At 42.2% G+C, this 16,345-nt stretch overlaps 1 protein-coding gene and 1 long non-coding RNA gene across 8 annotated transcripts in view; one reads left to right on the plus strand and one right to left on the minus strand.

Moving 5' to 3' along the window:
- The window catches only part of LOC138966381 (uncharacterized), a 223,948-nt gene that overhangs the window by 107,229 nt on the left and 100,374 nt on the right, over positions 1 to 16,345 (plus strand). The gene's annotated exons all lie outside the window — the stretch shown is intronic.
- The window catches only part of LOC138966365 (axotactin-like), a 146,079-nt gene that overhangs the window by 66,084 nt on the left and 63,650 nt on the right, over positions 1 to 16,345 (minus strand). For all 6 annotated transcript variants that reach the window (XM_070338568.1, XM_070338570.1, XM_070338567.1 and 3 more), the window contains exon 5: positions 4,318 to 4,427. In XM_070338568.1, the coding sequence (XP_070194669.1) occupies positions 4,318 to 4,427 (110 nt within the window). The remainder of the gene's footprint in view (positions 1 to 4,317; positions 4,428 to 16,345) is intronic.

Consider the following 16,345-nt stretch of genomic DNA (forward strand, 5'->3'; position numbering starts at 1 on the left):
TGGAAAGCAATGCATGAATCCAAAAACAAATAGACTGCCAACGTTCCAAAATTCACAATCAAAGCAATGCATAGTTAAGTAGGTGTTAATGATCTTGTACTGGAACAAAGTGACAAAGTAATGAATAATAAAGTAGGTGGTAGCGACTCGATCTGTCCATTAAAGACCCCTAATCCTTCCAAAGGGTAGGCATATGGAGTGATAACGGTAGTGTCTTTAAAATGCCTTGACGATCTTGTACTGGAAGGACCCCTTGTCTGGAACAAAGTGACAAAGTAAGGAATAGTAAAGTAGGTGGGTGACGACTCTGTCCTGGAAAGACCACTAATCCTTTCCAAAGGGTATGCATCCGGAGTGATAAAGGTAGAGTCCTTAAAATGCCTTTCAGTTGATCATCATTCATGATAAGGCGATGGTATTCTCCAACATGCGGTGCATTGGGAATAAAAATCACATCAGGTTCGGGCGCAATTAAACATCACCCAACAACGACAACAACAACAACAACCCTCCCCGCTAGTACCCCCGTGCCTCAAACCATCCCACTTAAATCACCAAAAAGTGGGACAAGATATTTTAACTTTTGTTGAATATTTGTGAGTTAAAACGATGATTATGTAAATGTGTTAATGAAACGATGTGGTAACAGTTTTTGGAAGGATGTTTTGAAACATTATAAGAAATGCTGTTCCTTAAGCGAGGTAATTAATGTGAATGATTTTGTTTCCGAATGTATACATTACAATTTGAACATTATACGAGACCACGGTACAATAGTAAAATTAATAAGGAATGGACTGAAAATGATGTAGTGTTTGTCCATCAGTTGCTACATTTAAATGAACATTTTTTTACATTTGAAATATTTAGGTTAAATTTTCCTTTTGTTCAAACTAATTTTTTTATTCTATGAGGGAGTGATTAAGTCCTTACGAAAATATCAGAGAAAAGTACAAATTGATTCGTTGAATGGTTTTCAGATTAGGGATTATAAACCCTGGCAGATTATTTGTAGAGGCAAACAGGCAATTAAAGAAGTCTTTTTGAAATCAAAATTTGATGATAACCCTGCAGGCATGAACAGATGGAATATGTATTTTTACAACCTGAACTGGAAACAGATTGTTGATAAGTGTTTTAAAACAACTAAGGATACACAGTTAAGATGGTTCCAGACCAGATTGCTTCACCACATTCTTGGTGTTGCTAGCCGGTTATTTGTTCAAAAGATTCTTGTGCCTTTTGTAAAAATGAAAATGAAACAATTTCCCATATATTTTGGTACTGCCCGCTTAGTCGGAAATTTTGGACTGATTTGGAAGATTTGTTAAACAGAAGTGGTATTTACCGCGCAAATGTTCTTTTTACAGAAGAATTTATTTTGTTTGGGTGTATGAACAATGTTAAGGTAGATGTGGTTTTGGATTTTATCATTTTGTTTGCAAAGTTTTATATTTATAAGAGTAAGTTACAAGAGACAAGGCCACTGTTAGAAATATTTTTAATAAATTTGAAATACAGATTTGAAATAGAAAAATATTCCAGTTTCAATTCTGGTAACATTACCAAATTTGTAGAATTATGGTCCCCATATGAAGAGTTGGTTAGGTAGTACGCTAGGTTGTGCAGAGATGTGATGATTTGCGTATATATATGGGATTTTGCTTTGATTTTTTTGTTTGTTTGTTTGTTTGTTTGTTTGTTTGTTTGTTGTTGACGGTATAATTAACTGACTGTATTATTATCAAGCAGGTAATACGTCCATAATATCAAGTACTGTAATCTGCATGTTATGTTAAGCTCCGGCCTTACTTGTAGGCGAACGGTATGTTATATGTCCGTCTGTCTGTTATGTCCTAATGTTGTATATATATATATATATACGACTTGTGTCTGTCTGTGTGTGTGTGTGTCTGTTCGCGATGCACGGCCAAAGTTCTCGGTCGATCTTTTTCAAATTTGGAGACCGTATTCAGCTACACCCCGGACACAACCTCATCGATGAGATATTTCAACACGTGCTCTCAGCGCGCAGCGCTGAACCGATATTGGTTTTTCTGTAGATCCACTATATCCATTCCCAGTAACTCTTCCTTATCTTCTCCAGTGTTTTGTTTTGCGCGTTTATCTCCCTTCCTTCGTGTGGCGTCAATCCATATTCCCGTTACTACGTTACTATTTTTAGAAGGTCACTGCACGTTACTATTTTTAGATCTCCCTTCCTTCGTGTGGCGTCAATCCATATTCCCGTTACTATTTTAAGAAGGTCACTGCACGTTACTATTTTTAGATCTTACTTCCTTCGTGCGCCGGCGAAGCCGGCGTACACCCGGCAAAGCCGGGTCCCCGGCGACGGCCGGGTATTCGGCTCTACTTCTTCCCGGCGAAGCCGGCTACCCGGCGAAGCGGGTATTCATTCTAGTATATATATATATGTCTTGTATACTTGCCATTTACATATTTATTATAAATGTTGATGGATGAATGATGATACATTGTAGACGGATGCATGTTATTGATTAAAAGCCCCACAATGATGTGCTTGGCAAGACAAAACAAAAAACAAAAACAAAAAACAACAACACCGATGATTATTAGATCATTTTGGCGAGTGAAGAAGTAAATGAAATGCTGTCGAATATTGAATACTTAAAACGATGGCTATCGTCCATTTTTAAGAAGTCAGGCCAGGGAGGCTTGATGAAGTGGCTCTGAGATCATTATCACTCACAAATCCCCGATATATAAAAAAAAAAAATAAAATAAAAAAATAAAAAAAATGAAGCGGACACAACACAAGAAAGTCCATTTGCTTTACGGCGGTCCCTAATTGAGCCCGAAGTCAACTTCGCGAAAACTTCGCGAAGTCTTTTTACCGAAAACTCGGTGCTAAAGCTCCGTGCGCGCGGCCAGCTTCACGAAGCATACTTCGCGTAGTCGGTTTGGCCCATTTTAAGGACAAGGCTCTAGGCACGTGCTTCCACTTCAACCTGCCACCCTCGCGCGCACACCCGACCACGCTCCCTTCCTTCCTTCCTTCCTGTCCAGGGAGAAAACGCATGTGCTCTCGCTTCTCATTTCAGTTTGCCTCAATTAACAGCACTAAGGGGCCTTAGGAATGTTCCCTGGATTAGACAGGAAGTAATGAGCAGGTTACACGATTCAACTCTCTGGTTTCTTCCTGCCCATCAGTGGAGAAAAATACATGTGCTATCAATACTTATTTTGTTTTGCCTCAGTTAACAGCACACACGGGTCTAAAGCCTGATATGAATTTGGCGAGGACTACTTCACGGAGTTTCATTAACGAAGCCCGCTCCACGAAGATTTGTCACTGCATTTTTGGGTAAAACGAAAGACTTCACAATGTCGTCGCCAAAGTTAACTTCGGCCTCAATTAAGTATTGCATTTAGGAATGTACTCAGTCTCGAAAGATACAAGTTTATGATTCGACGTGAGCTGTGCGCAATTTTATCTGTTTCCACATAAAGCGTTTGGCATCAGATCTGAATTGGTCGCATGCGACAGATTATAGCGACGGCATTTGCACAGCTGGTTGAATGCATGCAGCAAATCTGAATGGTGTAACAAGCCCTTAATGAGACACACTCCGCGAGCGGCACGTGCTAAAATCTGGACAATTCGTTATCCCTGCCACTGTCGTGGTAAGTGAAGTCACCTGGTCTAATTGATGAACTGATGGACTTCTCGGTTTTAACAGTCCTAAGTGTTTGCTTTTTGGCGCTTTTAAACTGAGGGCATTTTCCAGCAAAGCTGCTTTGATCAGGAGGTAATTTGTTTTCCAGGACACATTTAATTTGTTCTGAGAACCCTTTGCCTCCCCTAACTTCGTCTTTTTGCACTAATTGCACTTATTGCCATCTACTGGTTTGTTTAAACATGTAGGTGGAGTTTAAGTCCTACGCGGCCGTATCTTATTGAAGTTCTCAAAATCAGAGAGAGAGAGAGAGAGAGAGAGAGAGAGAGAGAGAGAGAGAGAGAGAGAGAGAGAGAGTGAGAGAGAGAGAGAGAGGGAGAGAGAGAGAGAGAGGGAGAGAGAGAGAGAGAGAGAGAGAGAGAGAGAGAGAGAGAGAGAGAGAGAGAGAGAGAGAGAGAGAGAGAGAGAGAGAGAGCTTACAAGAGGGGCCAAGATACTCTGATACGTTATTTGTGTTTATTCATCGGTGTGCGTGCGTGTGTTTGTGTGTGTGTGTGTGTGTGTGTGTGTGCATGCGTGTGTGCGTGCGTGCTTGCATGTGTGTGTGAGCGTGCGTGTGCGTTCGTGCGTACGTGCGTGCGTATTTGTTTTTACTTACTTTGAACTCCAAAGAGACTCTGTTGCGGTCGGAGAAAGGGCGGTTGTCCTCCCCCTGGTAAAGCTGATAGGTCACCCACTCGTATCCGCTGAATGTTAATACTGATGAACCTGCAACAACAATACAGCAAAATGTCTCATTAATAATCAACGATACATATTACAGTGCACATATACTGTTGTCGGTGCACCTTACTTAATCAACGATACATATTACAGTGCACATATACTGTTGACGGTGCACCTTAATTAATCAACGATACATATTACAGTGCACATATACTGTTGTCGGTGCACCTTAATTAATCAACGATAAATAATTATTACAGTGCACATATACTTTTGTCGGTGCAGCTTTTTGCGTAATGGGGATCGGGGAATCGAACTGGTCAGAAGACAAGACAAGCAATATATTCCTCCTGAAATTTAACATTTTTAACAGCTTTGTTGCTTGGTAGATACGACCAAAAAGTCTTATTGATTTGCTGCGTCTTTGTCGTCAAGAAAAACGCAAAGCATAGCTCTTCCCGGTGTCGATACTTTGACAGTTTAATTTGTGTCTACTTGTATCATTTTTAACGAGTTTTGTCATTCTTGTTCCAAATGCCGCGTTGGATTGTAAAAGATATGCATAATATAACCGTCATCAAATATGCCAGAACGGAATGTTATGATCCAGGAAGAAGCACTACTTTTACGAGCAGATGCCACTCAGCGTAACCATCACCGTGACTGAAAACTACGAGCAAAATAATTACCAGAATCTGCTCAACGACCAACATGCGTAACCGACGTGCACGCAACAAGAATAATTGGTACTGATGCATGTCACATTGCCACCAACCGCCGAATTAGCTGGTGGCACTTGCTTAAGCTGTTAATGATTACTGCAATAACTAAGCCAAGAATTCCATAGCAGTACTAATATGTTGCGCTGACAGTAATGATGACGATAATGTTGATGAAGTAAACGAGGAGAGGGCGGGGTACTTGAAGAAGAAGGAGTATCCGTTGACGTGTTACTCCCCTGGTATTTGTATTCAGTACCGGGACTTTTTATACTGTGTTTTATACCAAGCAGAGTGGTTGGCATTCTGATCATCATCGCTCCACGGCTATCGCCAGTTATCTCTCTGACCGGACGCTAAAGTCCTACGCGAATCTTTCAAAACAAGAATACAGAGTTATCTCCCATATGTTGTTCGCGAGCAGTGTTCGCGAGACGAAAATCATGATTGCAGATTGGCCGACTTCGACAGTGATCTCCGTTCTGTTCTTCACAGTTATGATAAAGACATCGTTCTAAGGTCAAAACAAGTCGAAATTTTGGGACTGCTGCCGGAAGGAGACCGTAATATTTGGTTGCATCACTGTAAGAAAAATGTGTCTGCTCCAGCGAGCGCTGAAACCAAACGGTTGATTATCACGTGACACTTTTGCCATATTTAGAGTTGTTTGCATAGTAAATACAGCCGGGAAAAATAGCTCGCTTGAAACTGTCTTACATATCAATTCCTTTGTAATTTAAAAATTCCACAACACCATGAAAAATCATTATCGACGATCGCGAATCTGCTTATATCCATAACACATTACGAAAAGATCTAAATATGTAAAAAAATTGATTTCCTCGCCAGACAAGGAAAACCAAGGCATCCTGTCAGGGATAGAATGAGCCGAACTCATTTTGACCTGAGGTCAGGATGAGTAGTTGGGTGTAAACTACAACGTTAAAGTCGGCTTTGTTACGCAGCATTTAGTACCAAGTAGCTAATGGTGGGTATAAAATCAAGCGTGACAAGGCTTTAATACACAAAACTTCGCACCAGCAGCAGAAGCAAGGCAGTCAGTGTAAAATCCGGTGTAACAAGGCGATGAGTAGAAAAACAGGCGTAACGCGTCAACCTAATTTTTTGGGGAAAGAGGACACTGGAATGCCCACAAATCAAAAGGGTAACTCTACCCAAAATCTTTACTGAGCTTATACAGACAACATTAGAGAGGAGCTACGCAGGCACAAATAATACGCACTCCTACACGAAACCCAAACACTCCAACGCTTGTCCGAGCATCCAAGGAAAACAGTGGTCTGGTGTAAAATAATACTGATCAATATGGAGTATGGACAGTCTAGTTGGGACGGCGAAGCCAGGGTTTATTAGATACTATACAGGCCGAGGGGCATGGGAAATGGGAGGTTCAGTATTGTAGGGCCTGGAACAGCGCAAGTATCACATCTAAAATAGCAGTTCCATGTCATGTAGCTTATTATACAGTTAGAAGAATTCTCTGGAGAGCTTATACAGCATGTAAGTGTGTGTGTGTGTGTGTGTGTGTGTGTGTGTGTGTGTGTGTGTGTGTGTGACATAAGACATAAGATAATTTATTGTCCATACAATTAATTGTGTGTGTGTGTATGTGTGTGTGTGTATGTGTGTGTGTGTGTCTGTGTATATGTGTGCGCGTGCGTGCGTGCGCGTGTGTGTGTACGTACGTGCGTGCGCGTGCATACTTGTGTGTGCGTGTGAATGTGTATGTGTATGTAGGGGGGTCATTGTTGAATCCGTACAGCCAAGAACCACCACAATCAATACATAAATCTATGAATATCACTGTTAAGCCAAAACATTTAATTAGGGTCAAGCTTTGGGAAGGCGGGATGGTGTGGGGGCGAGGTGGGGGTGTAGAGGGTATCTAGGGTTAAAGCAACTTACGATCATTGTGAATATTCCAACCAGGACTTAAACAATGAGGCAGAAAAGTGTGTCTTTCAATAAAACTCGAGTTGAACAGCTGATTCCAGTCTCCTGACAACTACCGGGCGATACGGAGGAAAGAAGGGTGCTGGGAGAGAAGGTTGGGCGGATGTCCTCAGGGTTTGCTGTGATCGAGCCCTGGATTAGTTCCGATGAAAGCAATGATGACACTAGTGCACTGGTAAAGTCACGTCTACGACCAGAAAAATCGAACGTAGCTGCTGTGAACGTGCGGAAAACATACCAATATTTCACGACAGAACAGCGTAATCAAATCGGGGACAAAACAAAATGTAACACAACAGAATGAGAGAGATGAAAGCCACTACAATCAGGGATAAGTAGATGTAAGTAAACGTGCATGAAAGGGGAAGCAGATGGGGGACAGGATGATAAATTGGGAGTGTGTTGGGGGTTTGTCTGCACGAATCTGTTCTGGCCGGGGACTGTCGCTGGAGGACAAAGTCTTGGAGATGCGCCAAGAGAATTAAAGATCAAAGCATCAAGCATCACTCCATCACCACGTCCTGGCAGTCGGCAGCTAGTCAAGTATGAACGATTACGAGGCAGGAACCGCGACTTGTGACCCACACGGCGTCTGAATATAAGGATCGTGGATTAATTATCGTAGCTCTTGCTTTTTTGTCAGCGGTATTTTGTCAACATGGAATTACATTACAAAAAATGACATAGAATGGTTAAAACTTTGCCGAAAACATGCCTTGAAATGTCCAAAGACACCATCCCCCAAAACAAAACACACACACACACACACACACACACACACACACACACACACACACACACACACACACACACACAAACAAGCAAAAAACAAACAAACAAACAAACAAACAAAAACTTGTTACTGTTCTCATAAGCGAAATGACAAGCTGTCGCAAATCCAATGCTTTTGCCGAAAAGGCCATACACTGAACTTACAAGCTAACGTCACTTATACCGTGCTCTAGTCTCTATTTGACAACACTCGTCATTTTCAGGACAGTTTCTGTTTGCCGCTGTCATGTACAACAGGGAAATTCATTTTTGCTGATGGGACAAGTTGCGCTGGAGATGAATAATCTACCATCCCTATTCATTAGTTATTCCCCATGGTAATGTTAGCGCGCTCGCGAGGGTAAAACTAATCATGCGAGCTTAATCTGTGTCCACGGTTGGCAGTGCTTGTCTACTCAGCTGCCAGTAATGTTGATTCAATATGCATCTAAAAAAGAAAATCTGACGCGTCTGGACAATGTCTGTTAATGGATGCTGTAATATGGTAATGAAGTACTGTGGAAACTAATCCCTTTTGCCCCTCAATCACCCCCCTCCCCCTCCCCCCTGGCCCCTGTCACTCTCGCCAACTGTTTTTCTTTTGCTCGCCTACCCTATTTATCACGAAATTCGATGTTTTCTCATGTAATGGTTTTCATTGTGCACGTGCATTCGTGGTTGCGTCCGTGCGTGTGTGTATTCTATAAGGAGCTGTTGATCATTTACTATAAGTCTATCACATCGAAAAATATAAAACAATGGTTTTTCTCATTTTCTCATGATTTTCTTTTTTGCCATACTTCGAAAAACGAAGAGAATAGTCGTCGGTCATAGAGAGATATTTGGTAAAACTGTTCTATGGTTAGTCTACTGTCATAAGGCAAAAAAAAATTAGTCTGTTTACGGTATCCCGACCGACCCTATTTTTTCGCGCGACCGTAGACTTTTTTTTGGGCATTTGTTTTTTTGGCAAAATAACTTAAAAATATGTTTTTTGGAACAAAAAAAGAAAAAAACCATCCCGACCTACCGACCCTATTTTTTTGCCTATGTTACCGTAAACAGACTTTTATTTTGTGTGGCCTAAACGGAATATGGCACGGAAATAATACTAACAATCGTTTTCAACGTCATCATGTAGCCATAAATAAGAGTACCATTTGACGTACATTTCTATAAGGGCGGAGAAAAACGACCATGCACGTAAAAGCCCGCTCGTGCAAATGAAATGAGGGAACTGTTTGTGTTGTTTGTTTGCTTTACGCCCAGCAGACCACGAAGGGCCATATCAGGGCTGTGCTGCTTTGACATATAACGTGCGCCACACACAAGACAGAAGTCGTAGCACAGGCTTCATTTCTCACCCAGTCACATTATTCTGACACCGGACCAACCAGTCCTAGCACTAACCCCATAATGCGAGACGCCAGGCGGAGCAGCCACTAGATTGCCAATTTTAAAGTCTTAGGTATGACCCGGCCGGGGTTCGAACCCACGACCTCCCGATCACGGGGCGGACGCCTTACCACTAGGCCAACCGTGCCGGTCTAATGAGGGAACTGCAGCCCACGAACGTAGAAGAAGAAGACATAATGCTTGTCACAAGATGCTAAGTTAGCTTACTACAAAATATACAGGAAATAATCAGACAAATGCCACATGAGACAGACTCGGTCAATTCTCATCTTCGGAATTACTTAGCTGTGCTGAAATTTGAGCGAGATATTATGCATCACCACCTTTCTTGTAAAGTCACCAGGCACGAAGGGTGGTATTTGACCAGCTCCTTGTCCGCCAAAGCACAGGTGGCTGCTCAGGATTTATGTAAATTAAACTCGTGCTGTGATAGACATATAGCAAATGATCATGTAACAATAAAAGAAAGTTCGCAGGTGCATGAACAGCTCCTTATAGAATAAACACACGCACGATTGCTAGCTGGAAAGCACACGCACAAACACGCGCGCGTTCGCACGTGCGTTAAATGTGTAGATAGGACAGACAGACATACAGCCAGCTAGCCAGCCCGACAGATAGATAGAAATAAAGACACACAGGCAGACAGCGAACAGTCGCCAATCTAAAAATGAATTCTACGATTTTTGGCATTTCCTTCACCATAATTATTTACTGTGGCGCGAGGGGTCGATATCAGCGAAGTCATCCCGGTCCATACAAGACGGACATTTTCTCTCTACCCCGCAAGATGTCAGTGTTGACAGAGATGGGCATGATCAGGCCTTACGTCATGGGAATAACAGGCTGAGCAATTACATCTTCTTCCTGTTGGTCGATATTTCGTCCATCGTCATCCATGAACATTCTTATTGAGCGAGGAGAACACGTTGGAGCGTGTGAGAAAAGATTTTCGGAAAGGACAATGCACGCAGGAACCAAGGAAGAAAAAGCTGTTGGTAAGATATACTGAGAAAGCAAACAGATAGAAACACAAGAGAGAGACAAAGCTTGTGTGAGAGAAAGAGAGAGAGAGAGAGAGAGAGAGAGAGAGAGAGAGAGAGAGAGAGAGAGAGAGAGAGAGAGATTGTGTGTAAGAGAGAGAGAGAGATTGTGTGTAAGAGAGAGAGAGAGAGAGAGAGAGAGAGAGAGAGAGAGAGAGAGAGAGAGAGAGAGAGAGAGAGAGATGTGTGTAAGAGTGAGACAGAGAGATAGACAGCCAGATAAACAGACAGACAGACAGACAGGGAGACAGAAAGAAAAACAGACGGACATAGTGTCTCAAACTCAAACACGTCTCTGCTCATCAACGCCTTGCGTGCTTAAATTCGTTTAAAGCGTTTTCCAGGGATTCAAACTCTCAGAAGCTGTTGCTTCTAGGGATTCAACACCTCAGAAGATGTTGCGCAACAAGCTATTACAGAGTTAATCTTGCAGCGATTTCCTGCCTTTCTCCATCGCATTGCTGCAGGCTAGTGTTTTTGCTGCGATTGTTTTCCGCTCCTCGCCCAGGCCTGAAGCGGTCGAAGAAAAGGGCAATGTTAACCCGTGATTTGTGCCCCATGATTTGTAAATTTTTTTTACAAATCACGTTTTTGCGCCCGATATTTTCTTGTCATCTCCAAAGTCAAGGGACAAAAACGAAATCCCTTGACTTTTGGGGTAGCGCGACTCCGTTAATTTTAAGATTTTTTCATTTTTTTTTTTCATTACTAGGATGTCCCATCGTTGGGAAATTCCGGTCGCTTCCTCCCAGTGGAAAGCTAGCAGTGACAGAGTCGCACTACCCCAAAGTCAAGGGATCTATTAGTCCCGTTTCGCCGTTATCCCAATTCGCCCCATCCCATTTTGGCGACATTTGTCAGGCCAAGTGTCATTTTACCACCATATCATGTACCATTAGCTCCACATCCCATTTTGGCGCAATCCCGTTTCACCGTTAGCCCATTTCGCCCCCATCCAATTTTTGCGACATTTTACCACCATGTCATGTACCATTAGCTCCCCATCCCATTTTGGCACAATCCCGTTTCGCCGTTATCCCATTTTTCCCCCATCCCATTTTTGCGACATTTCACAGGCCAAGTGTCATTTTACCACCGTGTCATACCACTAGCCTCACATTCCATTTTGTCGCCATGCCGTTTTGCCGTCATCCCATTTCGCCGCCATCCCTATTTCGCGACATTTTGGATTGTGGCAAAAATGGGATTTGGCGTAAACGGAATGTCTTCCTAGTTGAATAACGCAGTATAGTAGTATCGTGAGGCTTGGCAAGAAGAATAAATAAAAAATGGGATGGCGGCCAAATGGGATGGTGTCAAAATGGGATGTCGCGCTATTGTTATGACACGGTAGTAAAATGACGCTTGGCTTGTGAAATGTCGCGAAAATGGGATGCGGCAAAAAATGGGACGGCGGCAAAATGGGATTGCACCAAAATGGGATGTGGAACTAAAACCACCCCCACCACTCAGCGTAGAGGCTCTAAACAAGAAAAATTAATAATAATAAAAGGCATGCATTACTTTGTGGAATGCGATATCTTTAAAATGTTTACATTTTTACAAATCGCGGTTTTAGGTTCGACGTGATTTGTAAAATGTTTTTACATTTTTACAAATCACGGGTTAACAGGCAATCATCGGGACAAAAAGGTTTCCTGGTATTATACGAGCACGCAAAGACGGTGCAAAGCACTTTGGTTACATAACAAATCCACTTTAGCTACAATCAATCAATCAATCAATATGAGGCTTATATCGCGCGTATTCCGTGGGTACAGTTCTAAGCGCAGGGATTTTTTTTTCCATTGTTATTCAAGGCGCAGGGATTTATTTATGCCGTGTGAGATGGAATTTTTTTACACAATACATCACGCATTCACATCGGCCAGCAGATCGCAGCCATTTCGGCGCATATCCTACTTTTCACGGCCTATTATTCCAAGTCACACGGGTATTTTGGTGGACATTTTTATCTATGCCTATACAATTTTGCCAGGAAAGACCCTTTTGTCAATCGTGGGATCTTTAACGTGCACACCCCAATGTAGTGTACACGAAGGGACCTCGGTTTTTCGTCTCATCCGAAAGACTAGCACTTGAACCCACCACCTAGGTTAGGAAAGGGGGGAGAAAATAGCGGCCTGACCCAGGGTCGAACACGCAACCTCTCGATTCCGAGCGCAAGTGCGTTACCACTCGGCCACCCAGCTACAGCGGTACCTGTACGAGAGGACACCTCTCATTAAGGACATCTCCTTTTAAGGATAAATTACGTCGTCCATTTGTCTATGATCTTGACGAAAATATACCTGTCATGAAAGACTACCGCAATGTATAGGGACACTTTCTCGCCGGTCCCAAGACTACCCTTTCATCGCAGATATCAGTGCATTGACACGAATGAAAAAGACTTCGGCTAAATCAAGTCGGTTTTGCTCATTGTGAATTGAGAGGTGTTGTACCAGTTGCTTTGTTGCAGTAAAACAAAACAAAAAAGCATCGAACACCTCGAAATTACAATGACTAATCGATTCTGGCTTTACTAAGTGCAAAATTAAACTAAGCTAATACGGCAGAACGTTCTGTATTGCTGAAACACTCCGTTTTGATCAAAATTTAAATGGACTTTGTCGACGACTCTTTTCAAAATCAAGCATTCATTTCAAAGCATGTTAACAGTTTCTGGATGTTGTATTCGATTAAGCTGACGTTTAAGAGGCCCTTACTTTTCCTAAGCACATTTCCAAAAGAACAAGTACCAGCACATTTCAAAGAAACTTTCATTTGAAAATTTTAAATAAGAAATCGCCGGATTCTGGAAAAATGTTTTTGGTCCACATCGTTTGTCACTTCCTTAGCCGATTAACGTGAATATTTAACACGAATTTTTATGGTTCCTGATTTTCGGAAAGAACTTGCTTCTTTCAACCAAACGATCGATACCTGCTCGCTCTCTTTTTCCATCACACTCTTCAATGCATGGGGTAATTCTACACCCACAGACACAGACAGACAGACAGACAGACAGACAGACAGACAGACAGACAGACAGACAGACAGACACACACACACACACACAATTAGTTAACTACAGTAGTGTGGAAGCCAAAGCAGTCGCTAAATGCCCTGATCTGACCCTTTGCGGTTGGATAGGTCTAAAACAATGTGTAAAATATGACGAAAAAACCCAAACACCGTTAACAGCTGTTCTTGTCACTTCAGGGGTATCACCCATAAACGAGTAGAAAACCAAGCTGGGATCTTTTCAACTAAACGAGCAGGTCCTCGGAGCAATGAGACAAAAGATACAAAGAAAACGACAAAACAAACTGGAACCATTCTCCCCCGAAATCGGCGTATGTTGCCTGAATAGCGTCATACACGTAAAAATCCACTCGTGGAAAAACATGTGAGAACGTGGGAGTTTCAGCCCATGAACGAAGAAGAAGAAGAACTGGAAGCAAACCAGGTAAGGGAAGGAAAGACAAACAAGAAGGAAGACAATGAAGACATTCCAGGAACAGTTTGGCTAAAAGCAGTAGGATACCATGCACGCCCTCAGTCTTATTTTCTTATCCTCAGATTGACGAGCTGCAAGACTCTTGCATGATTGATGAACCTGTCACTGGTGTGGAAAGCCCTCGCTTTATTTTCTCTGCGGTATGCTGCAAACAACGTCTTGAGTCTTGCTTTCCCGTCATGTTTCCAATGACATCCTTTTCAAGTTTATTTCTGGCATAAACTGGATTTTTAGTTTATCACAGGGAAAAAGAAGATACAGGTAAGAATATTTCTTTACATGCAGGGTGATGCATAGTTTTTGAATCTTGTAACGTTGTTTCCCTCTCATTTTTCAGATTACTTTTTTCTTCAAGTTTATTTCTGGCTTAAGCAAATACAAAACTGGATATAAGCAACAACAACAAAGAAGAAGTCTGTGCAATGTAGTATTATGCCGCAAAAGTCGTTGAGTATTGTTTCCCCTACATACTCTACATTACTCTCTTTTCAAGTTTATTTTGTCTTTAGCTCTTAATTATTTCTTACAAGGTGGGGAAACAAAAACAGGGGTAAGTTATGAGAATGCGGTCCGTTGCGGTCTTGTTTTCCCTCCCGGTCAAGTGTATTTCTACCTCAAAAACGTACAAAACTGACTCTTTAATGCGGAAAGGTGAAACACAAGAAAATATCTGAGGTAATTATGTGCAAACAATTTCCTGCATCCCTTGAGTCTCTTTTTCTTCTCCAGCTTTAGATGACATCATTATCAACTTTATTTCTGGCCAAACCAAACACAAAACTAGCTCTGTAATGTGTTTAAAACTACAAAAACACCCAAAACAAATAAAAAAGGTGGAGACAATCATGCGCACGAGCTGCAGGGCTTCGGAAGAGAGGCCAAAAGCTTGAAATATGGATGCTCAAGGGGAGAGATTACGAAAGATTGGCTCCTCCGGACATAACCCTGCAGGAACAAAAATCAATACACTGACATTTATGAGCGCATTTGTCAAGGTCATGATTACCTTGAAGACTGACAGAATCTTCAAAGACGATGGTAGGAGCGTAATCATTATGAGGATAATTATCATAATGATATCGACATCATGCAGCATTGCTCGTGTCGTCGTTTAAAATCAAAAGAGACAGACTTCCATGGTAAACTTTCATTGCGATGAAGTCCACGACGAAAAGATAGACATTCGTTATGACATAAGCAGGTACGTTTATAAATTAACAATTATTAACTTCTTTAAAAAGGTATTTCAGATGGAGATAATACACTGACTAAATATAGCGAAGCGGAACGTTCATATATATGCACATAGTAATTTCCTGCGGCCTGATGTATACCTAGTCATCCGCTGGTCAACACACGGTCATTACACGTGACGGCAAGGCTACCTACTAGTACCACTCTGACGTGTGATCACAAACGTCATGAAACTGGACACAGGGGATAGCATTCACGGTGACGTCCCCATTCGCCGCTTCCGAACTCGCCGCTTCCCATCTCGCCGCCAATTATCTTGAGTTTTGCAAGAGAGGCGATTCGTCTGTCACACGCACGCACACACACACGCACGCACTCACATACACACACACGTACGCACATAACAGTTTATGGCTTTGCCAGTTTATGACGTTGTGTGTGTGTGTGTGTGTGTGTGTGTGTGTGTGTGTGTGTGTGTGTGTGTGTGTGTGTGTGTGTGTCCAGTATATCCAGTTTTGTATTTGCTTAAGCCAGAAATAAACAAAAACAGTTTATGGCTTTGCCAGTTTATGACGTTGCCACACACATATATACACAGACATACTGTGACTGCATTTGCCACAAAAGGTTGCACGCCCGCACGCATGCACGCACGCTCGCAGGCACACACACATACAAACAGGGAGAAAAAAAGTTTACCTTGACCATGGTCGTCATGTCATGTGTTGTCGAACATCGCGACGAACATCCTTTGTTTACGCATTTCCAATGCATTTTTTCTCCGATCTTTTTGTCAATTCTAAACTGGAACTTGTTGTAAAAAAATACATGTTCCTCCCCGACTGGTGGTCGCGACCCGGAGAGCCATGGTTGTGAAGTGACTTTCACAGAACAGAAATCAGGTAAACTCAGGAAAAACTCAGGTAAACGTGTCAATTTTTTTAACCTGATTTGCAAGAGAAACGTCAAAAGTAAACGTCATCGCATGGGATACGGTAAACTCAGGTAAAACTCAGGTAAACGTGTTATTTTTTATAATCTGTTTGCACGAGAAACGTCAAATTCATCGCATGAAATACACGGGGGCGAGATGGCACCCTTGACAGTTTGAAAGCTAGTAGACCGTGAAGTCGGCGACTACAAAGCGGCGGCGAGATGGGCGGCGGCGAGTCGGTACCTCGCCGAATTCACTGCAAGTTTCAGGTCAACGTGGTCATTAAGCTGATGACAAGAAAGAAATAGCTAGTAATAAAAATAGCTGTACAATTTTATAAACTTGTGATAAACGTTGAGGGCACTAGGAATGTTGTGTCTCTGAAA

The sequence above is a fragment of the Littorina saxatilis genome, linkage group LG5 (genome assembly GCF_037325665.1).
Source record: "Littorina saxatilis isolate snail1 linkage group LG5, US_GU_Lsax_2.0, whole genome shotgun sequence".
Classification (NCBI taxonomy): domain Eukaryota; kingdom Metazoa; phylum Mollusca; class Gastropoda; order Littorinimorpha; family Littorinidae; genus Littorina; species Littorina saxatilis.